The 8,974-nt window shown below is 41.8% G+C and overlaps 1 protein-coding gene across 2 annotated transcripts; it reads left to right on the top strand.

Annotated features, from left to right (window-relative positions):
* The first annotated feature begins 2,696 nt into the window (after positions 1-2,696).
* pold3 (polymerase (DNA-directed), delta 3, accessory subunit) lies at positions 2,697-8,855 on the top strand. 2 transcript variants are annotated; one of them, XM_046409126.1, is made up of 12 exons: positions 2,697-2,851; positions 3,423-3,478; positions 4,340-4,439; positions 4,551-4,590; positions 4,775-4,907; positions 5,883-6,138; positions 6,232-6,304; positions 7,000-7,150; positions 7,396-7,499; positions 7,650-7,735; positions 7,892-7,970; positions 8,416-8,855. In XM_046409126.1, exons 1-12 carry the CDS (start codon positions 2,795-2,797, stop codon positions 8,619-8,621), a joined length of 1,341 nt encoding a protein of 446 aa, XP_046265082.1. In that variant the 5' UTR covers positions 2,697-2,794; the 3' UTR covers positions 8,622-8,855. The 2 variants fall into 2 exon arrangements, with proteins under 2 accessions (XP_046265082.1, XP_046265081.1); XM_046409125.1 differs by having other exon boundaries at positions 7,889-7,970.
* The last annotated feature ends 119 nt before the right edge of the window (positions 8,856-8,974 follow it).

The following is an 8,974-nucleotide window of genomic DNA, read 5'->3' as shown; positions in this document are numbered from 1 at the left end:
TTGTTTTGCTATAAAATGTAACCCGTGGCAAACCTCCAGATACACACACACTCATGCACAGACTCTGGCTGATCAGAGAGTGATTTATTATTTGTTATCTCTGCACACAAAGTTCAATATGAAGTTCATGGAGAAACTACATTGTTTCCTGTGCAAAATGAGCAACGAAGTTACCAAATACAGAACCTTTTGTTTGTTCAGAAGCAGTCGCTTGCAGAGTTTCTCAGGGAAAAGTAACGTGACATGGCATCTCTTCTGCAAGCAGGGCTTCAGGCTTACAGCCAATGTTTGCTTTTGTCTGATTAGGGAGAACCGGAGGTGCCGTCTGGGCGCTCAGTTTCCACTCTGCTGTGACACGAGTCGGGTGGGGCTTCAATAAGAGTTTGTAGCCTAGAGGTTGGAGAAGCAGCTTGTGATCAGAGGGTCACCGGTTTGATTCCCCCACCGGACGGACAGGAAAAATTTGGGTGTGGTGGAGTGATTAATGCGACAAACATCCCCCCCCTCCATTAGCCCGCTGATGTGCCCTTGAGCAAGGCACTTAACCCCCCAATATGCTCCCCGGGCCCTTGATGCTGCCCACTGCTCCTGTGTGTGTTTCACTGCATGTAAGGTTGTTGCATGTGTGTGTTCAACTGAGGATGAGTCAAATGCAGAAGACGAATTCAGTGTGTGCATGTAAAAATATATATACTGTCAATAAAGCTGATTCTTATTCTAACAAAAATAAATTAACTGTTACGTTCAGTAAAGTGTGGACGATGGACGAATTGTTTCAGCGCACATGAATTTTCACTTGACTTCATTCACCTGTTACTCTTTCAGGCTGTGACAGACTGCAGACACAGCAACACTGAGCCTACTTTACCAGTCAGCCAAGCCACTGTGACGTTACACTGTTCATACCAGTCAGAAAAGCCTCATAGTGTGATAGACCAATCATGTGCTGACCTACAAAAGGCCGACCACCTCCTGACTCCGGCTCTTACACTGTTTATTGTTGTATATACACTTTTTTATTTTGCCTTGTATGTTGCATTTTAACATGTATAGCTTACTGTGTGTCTTGCTGCTGCTGCACTGTGATTTCCCATCCTGGGATCAATAATGTTTATCTGTCTATCTGTCTGTCTTCTCCCTGTTGATACTCCTGCACTGGAGCGGCGCCTCCACCATGTGGGGTTACCACAACGTCATGCTTACAGACATGGTGCTGTAAGTAGCAGGCAGCGTTGGGAGTGAGAACGAGCTTCCTGTTGAGATGACTTTCCTGTGTTGTGTGATGATCGTTTAATGATCGCAGCACACGTTTCGTGCCTTACATCTTCTGTTTTTCTTTTAGCACATGCGGGGTGCTGGTGAGAAGCCTACCACTGAGCCGTCAATGCTAAGGAGAGACCTTTTCATTGTGTTTTAATTTAACACAGGTCGTATTATTGCTTTGGCCATGAAATGGCATTCAGACCCCCCAGGTAGAGGGAGTTAACATTCACACTGAGCGATCAATGGTATGTTGTGGATGAAAGGGCAGTTGTTATTATTCCTCTCTGATATGATTGAGGTTGAAAAGGTTATTGCATTTTCCAGGAATCAAATGTGGGCCTCCTGTGTGGAAGGTGAGCTTCAACTGAAACACTACGGCTATATTTTCATTAGAATCACAGGTAGCATTAATGGGACCCCTGGAGACCTGTCTATCACGGTTATTTTCCACACTTTTATCGGTACATCATGAGGCCCATGATGAAGCTGACTGACTCTGACCTTCACACTGCATCACTCGGTGGTCAGACAAATGAATATTACTGTCCAACATTGCTGTTAATTTTGGCACAACAGCAGCGTCTCATTCATATTTCTTAACTCTCCTGAGAAAGATTCATCCTAACAACTGACATGTGGGCAGTTTGTTTCCCTCATTTCCAGTCATAACGAGCTTCGCCTGATGCAGACAGATGAAGCTGTGAGGCAGCTGCACTCATGTTGACCTGTGATTTGTTTGAAGAACTTACAATTGATGGCAAGATCACTGACAGTTTACTATATGAGCATTGTTCTTCCTTAATATCTCTGTCACAGCAGCTCATTAAAATGCAAAATGTATATTGGCTGCGTTGCAATGCACTAATAACTGCTGCTGATCTCTTCCTTCCTGCAGAGGAGCCTCTTTTACTCCATTTATAACTGCCTTCTGCTGGAGCTCCACTTATTTCCATTTGCCTGCCAGTGGGTTTCCTGATATAAAGTAAATTAAAGGCGATGGTTATTACCGATCAATCATTTTATGATCCAGTATTTTACCTAAATACAATGTTTAAGCAAATTAGATTTGTAAGAGGAGGTTTACTCTTTGTTTATGTTTTGGATTTTTGCTGTGTGAACATTTAAACAGTAAAGCTCGTGTTATTTCATATTATCTTGCTGTCCACAAATTCTATTTAATTCTTTACAAAAATATGTAATTTAACTTTTAAAAAGGCTCAAATTTCCTACAGCACTTGGGTACTGTGGTGGTCGGAATACATTACTCAAACATAAGCGCATTCGTTATTTTCACATTTCACATTTTTGAATTTGTTGGTTAAAAGAAAATACCTTCGCCTCCATCATTTATGTTTGAATTGTGCTATCAGGCTGTGGCGCCTGTTGGCCTGTAGAGGGCGGTCTGCTGCCTCTTACTGGACCGGAAGGACGAACCGACACACGTGACAGTTAACAGGAAGTAAATAAACTGCCTTCCCGCGCAGTTAAATCGGTTGAAGTAGACGACCGAATCCACGAAGAATCAAACAAAATGGACGAGCTTTATTTGGATAACATCGACGAACTCGTAAACGACCACAACAAGATTGTAAGTGCACGAGTTGTGATGTGACTTCTTTTCTTAACGCTGTCCGGGTACCAACGGTAGCCCCGATGTGATTAGCCGGTGTGTTGCGTTCAAAAACGGCCTCATACATACATAAATACACACCTGAAGGAAAGCACTGTATCTCTTAAGACTATCGACCATTTATTAGTAGATTTCGCGTAATTCGTCATATGAATGATCTAAAAAGAAAACACTTACATTAATCAAAAAGCTTAATGTTTGCAGGCGGCAAGCTTCATTTATTCCCGGAAACTGCCAATATTTGCTTTTGAAAATTGACGAACACCGCAGGATTTAGCGCATTCCACACATTAGTGAAATCTGGAAAGTTTGTTATGTTGACAACATGAGGTATTTATCGAGTTTAAACTGAAGCCTGAACTGCGAACGTAGGTAGCATAGCTAGCGGGGTTCAGCGAATATTTTAACGTACGTTACGTTAGTCTTACGAATTGGACGTTGGTTCATTGCCTTTGTTTACTGCCAGCTGCCTCATTCATGTGGCGAGCAAACAAAACGAACCCTAACACAAATGTTTTCTGTTTAACAGGTGACTTATAAATGGCTGAGTCTTTCTCTCGGAGTCCATGTCAACACAGCCAAGCAGTGAGTGTTTGTCCTCCCCTTCAGCTGCTCGTGTAACGTTAAAACGATACAGAATATGACGGAAGAACCAGACTTTGTTTGATAAACGGTCTAAATTTTGTTGTTTTTGTTGTTGGCTTCTTTTCCTGCTTATGCTGATTGGAGTAACAATCACTGTATCATCATTGGTAATAAATGGATTGATCAGTGATCAATGTGGGCACACCTGTTCATGAACTGGACAGACTGTAGCGAGTCGACAAATTCAGTCAGTTTAGCTTAATGGTTGTCATGGAGGTTTTTGTTGTTTTCTATGCAAAGTGTGGACTATTGATCAGGTAACAGTTTCTTTAACAGCTTATTTTGGTTTGTTTTCTTTTTTCGTGATAAACGTTTCCAAATTCAAGACAGAACCTTTCAGTTCAAGACCTTAATGCAAAGCAACTGTATAATAACAGTGCAAAGTAATGCCAAAATCTATCCAAATAATTGTTAAGGTCACAGCGGAAAAAAGCAAACTAACTGCCTGAGGCAAGACAAAACAGTGACAGTGCAATGACGTGTAAGTAAAATATAACCTTGTGTGTGTCACAGGGATGAAGTGCACAGACGATTGTGCAGCGATCACTGTAATTCTTTCACTGTAATACGATATGTCACTTATTCTATTCAATTCAATTTATTTATTTATAATGTGTGTGTATATATAAGCGCTAATAATACTAATGCAGAAATATACCAGGTGGTAATAAAAGTCCACAGCAGGAGGTCCAGATACGATCCATGGGAACCTGAGAGATGAGAAGACACACTTATCATGAAGAAAATGAAGGACCATTTTGATAAATGACTTGAAAAAAATGTGAACGTATGTGTGTTCAGGATGCTGTACCATTACTTGGATCATAAAAGGAAGGAAAGTTCAGCTCCGCTTCATGCCACTTATCTTGTGTCGGGGAAGTTTGTGGACAATGGCCAAACGGTGAGAAGAACAACACGTTAGCAGGACCTGTTTTGACATAGTTTGCATATTTCTGTACATAGAGACTCTTCGTCTTTTACTTTGTGTTGCTGATGTTGTGTTTCTTTTCAGAGTCACAAGGTGTCTGTTGTCAAAGAGGACCAGTTAGAAGGTGTGTAAAATGTATTTATGGGATCACCAGCATTTATTCTGGAATTGTGCATTATTGTTGGCTGGTTTTTAGCTTTTAGCCCCCAGGCTGCAAACAAAGACTTAGTTTTCTATAATATTTACTGAGTGCAAAGCCTGTTGCAGAGCAGCCTGAAGCATTTAAATGCAGGTGTTTTCTTTTGTAGAGTTCAAATCCAAGATGAGCTTGATAGTCAGCGTCCATGTCTACAGCGTCCAGAAGGCTTTGCTGAAAGACAGCGGTCCCCTCTACAGCGTCGACTATGATGCTGTGAAAGACAACCTGAAGAACTGCAGCAGGTGTGTTGACGTTGGTTTTGTGTGCTTACAAATGGACTAATCAGAGTCTTTACACAGGTGAGAAGAAGCTCTGATCCCAGGCACCCATCAGAGCTTCTGTAGGTGTTGCAGAACGATGATGCCGTGAAACTTCTCCTTCTTATTTCCATTTTCTACTCTGAACCTCTTCTTGTTTACTGTGGTGATGGACAGATTGACAGATGAGATTCAGGCAGGAATCTCTACGAACTGTGATGTTTGTGGACAACATTGTGATCAGTAGTAAGAGCAGGGAGCAGGTGGAGAAAAAAAATAGTTTTGCTCTAGACAGAAGAGGGATGAAGGTTAGCCGAAGAAAGACTGAATACCTGTGTGTGAACAAGAGGGACCCCAGTGGGACGGTAAGCTTACAGGGAGCAGAGGTGCAGAAGGTGCAGGACTTTAAGTAATTGAGGTCAACAGTCCAGAGCAACAGGAACTGTGGAAAAGAGGTGAAGAGGCGTGAGCAGGCAGGATGGAATAGGTGGAGAAAGGTGTCAGGTGTGTTGTGTAATAAAAGAGTACCAACAACAAAAGGAAAGGTTTACGGGACTGCGGTGAGACCAGCGATGTTGTACAGTTTAGAGACGGTGGCTCTGAGGAAGAGACATGAGGAAGAGCTGCAGGTAGCAGAGCTGAAGATGTTGAGGTTTTCTTTGGGCGCGACCAGGATGGACAGGATCCTCAGGAAGGGGGACATTAGAGGGACAGCTCATGTGAGATACAGTTAGAGAAGCCAGGGTGAGATTGTTTGGACATGTTCAGAGGACGGACGGTGAATGTATTGGTCAAAGGACGCTGATGTGATGTGAAGCAGATGATTTGCTGAGGCGTCCCCTGAAAGGAACAGCCGAAAGGAAAAGAAAAAAAGAAAAAGTTGTGGGGGGAAAACAAAAATCTTTTTTTATTTATGAAACTGTCAGACTTCATGAAAGCTTTGAATTGTTTCCTGGACAGATACAGTGCGATCCGCTGTGCCAGTGCAGTTCCCATGTCTGCTGTAGAGCTGCAGCAGGTGAGGAAAAACAATCAAGCTTCTGCACCAGAACCTGAACACACAAAATCCAGCATGAACGGAGAGGCTAACGTGGCTTCAAAACATTCTGCCAAACCACAAAAAGGCATCATGGGAATGTTTGCAAATAAGACTGTTCCTAAGAACCAGGAAAATGGCAAAGACATCAAGTCGGAGCAGAAGGAGGAGCTACCTGCGGTATGGTTTTGTGTTCTGTGGTGTGATTAACTGCTTATTTAAATAAACTGGTGATCGAGAGGTGGTTTTTCAACTCTTTGTTTGGTGTTTTAGGTTGATGTCCCCAAAAGTAAACCAGCTGCAAAAGCTAATCCTATGACAAACTTCTTTGGGTCTCAAACAGCAAGTGAGTGATGCTAACTTTGACTGAGGTTTGTGTATTAACCTAAAACCAGGACTGCTTTTGTGACAGGATGTTACAGTTTAATTCCTACTGCCATGTTGCTGTTAAACTGTAAAATTGTAGCACTCGCTAGTACTGCTACTACAAGGCTAAAGTTACTTCAGATATGTCAGGGGCATCCCACTTAGTTTTTAAGATCTTATTATTTTTAATCTAATCCTATTTCTGTCCTCCTCCGCCTTACTTCTGTCCCTCAGTACTTGTTGCTCAGTGAGCTCTGTACCTGCAGTTTCTGTGAAGCTGAGTTAACTGCCTGGTAAAAGTAACCTCAGCTTCAGGTAAAACCTCTTTACCTTAGATAATCTCCAAGACTCCAGTTCAGGCAAACATGGAATTTGTCATGAACACAAATGTATGAAGGCTCACATCCTCATTTTCACTGAGGATTTACTTTACTGACAAAACAGCGCAGCTTTTCTCTGAGCTTGACATCATTTCAGTCTTGCTGCATTCTGTGAAATGTGAAAATAGTCTAAACTGTGGATTAGTCCAACTGTAGTTTGTGTTTTTTTGTTGTGTGCTTCACTTTCTTCACTTTCGAGATGGATGCTGAGGTGTTGAAACGGCTGTAGAGGAACGTGTGTGAATGTCGCTGTAGTTGTAGATGTTACAAGCAGTCTGCTACCTCATTCATCCAGAGAAACCTGACAAAGCTGTGAAGGAGGAGGAAGCAGCAGCTCCATCATCATCATCCTCAGCAGAGCAGCAACATCACAGTTCACAGCCTGAAGAGAAGCAAGAAGCTGCTGCAGTGGAGCCGTCAAAAGACAGCAAGAAAGACTCCAAGACGTAGGTGTTTGTGTGTGTGTGTGTGTGTGTGTATGTCAACTGTCGATTCACACACAAGACCTGGATTTTGCATTATTGGCGTTTAAATTGTTAAAGTTGTTTTTTGACTCTTTTGTAGAAACGTAAGAGGTTGTAAAAGTTTTTGAAATGAATGTAAAATGTCTCCGTTCACTGATGGTGGACTCGGTTCAACAAGGTCATATGGTTGTAAGCACGTTTAAATAAAAGTGTGTCTGTTGTTGAAGCAAAACCAAGCGAGCAGCGGATTCTGACAGCGAGGAGGAGAAAATGGAGAAGAAAAAGAGACGGAGGATTAAGAAGCCCGAGCCAGACAGCAGCGATGAAGATGGTGAGCTGCTGCACTTTATTCTCGCTGCCATGTGGAAAAGCACGCATGAACAACACTGACTGAAGAAAGTTCACAGAGAATATTCCCACTTCATTAATATTTAAAGGCCTTGAATAACTATAGAAGACTAATATTTGTTCTCCTCTTCAGTCATTCCAGATTCTCCACAGCAGATGGAAACAAGGGAGCCATCGCCAAGTCCGGAGAAGGAGGTCGAGTCTGCCTCACGTTCACGCGTAAGTGATCAGACGTTAAATGTATTTAACGCTCAGATGGCTGAGCATCGGACAGAGAAAACACATTTACCGCTCTGTTAGACTTTGTTCAGTTAGCTTTTAAGTGCTGAACACGAAAAGAACGTTTCATCACCTTGTTTTTATGTTTTCCAGCAGACGAACTCTGAAGAGAAGACGAGGAAGAGGAGACGAGTCCTGAAATCTCGTACCTTTGTAGACGAAGAAGGATGCATCGGTATGAAAAGCAGACAGCTGATTTAAAAATTAAAAACAAAAATAACCACACAATTATAACTGATAGCTACGTTTATTAGCCCTGTGGCATGTTTTTGTGTAGTCATTTGGTCCATGAAATAAGTGGGAGGTGCCCATCAGAATTTCCCAAAGCTCAAGTAGACGTCTTAAAATTGCTTGTTTTGACCCACTGGCCAAAAACCCAAATACATTTATTTTACTCTAATGATTATTATTAATGGAAAATATTAATATGAAGTATTAGTTTAGCTCTGAATCAGCTGCTTTTTAATTTTTTATATCAGTCTTTTTTGAAATTGTGCATATAAGTGGGTTTTGACAAAATACTCAGTTTGGTACACCACCACAGACGACCGCCATATTCACACACAAGTCAAGCCCCAACTGCCTCTGGTTTATCCGTTTTGTTTTGTTCCTCCCCACAGTGACAGAGAAAGGCTATCAGAGTGAATCGTACTCTGAAACAGAAGATGACGTCCAGGCCACCAAACAAGCTCCAAAAGATCCTTTCTCAACAAAACCGCGAGCGAGTAACAAACAGGACGAGAAGAAAAACCAGAAGAAAACTTCAGCTAACGCAAATAAAGGAACTAAACAAGCTTCAATTATGGGATTTTTCCAAAAGAAATGATGGAGAGCAGCGTGCAACACTTTTCTTAGCACTTAGGAGCACTGCTGCAGACTTTCTGTAAAGATCTTTTGGTAAACTGACAGCTGAAGCATGACATGGACCATTGAGCAATTCAAGTCACTTCTTACAAGCACTTCAACTACATGAACGTGTCAAGATTACAAACATTTTACTGTCGGCATCACTAACTGTGAATACATGACTTAGTCAATAAATAATTAAAACTGAAACCAACCTATTTTTCTTCTTCTTGTCTGGATCTTAAATAATACACATCTCTGAGAGCAAATGTGCATCTGACAAACACAAATTCACAACGCTGAAGCACTGAGTGAGTCTGGTCCCGTTGAAAG

Source organism: Scatophagus argus, chromosome 13 (assembly GCF_020382885.2).
Source record: "Scatophagus argus isolate fScaArg1 chromosome 13, fScaArg1.pri, whole genome shotgun sequence".
Lineage (NCBI taxonomy): Eukaryota > Metazoa > Chordata > Actinopteri > Scatophagidae > Scatophagus > Scatophagus argus.
Note: the sequence above shows the minus strand (reverse complement) of the source record. Positions and strands in the feature narration are given on the sequence as shown.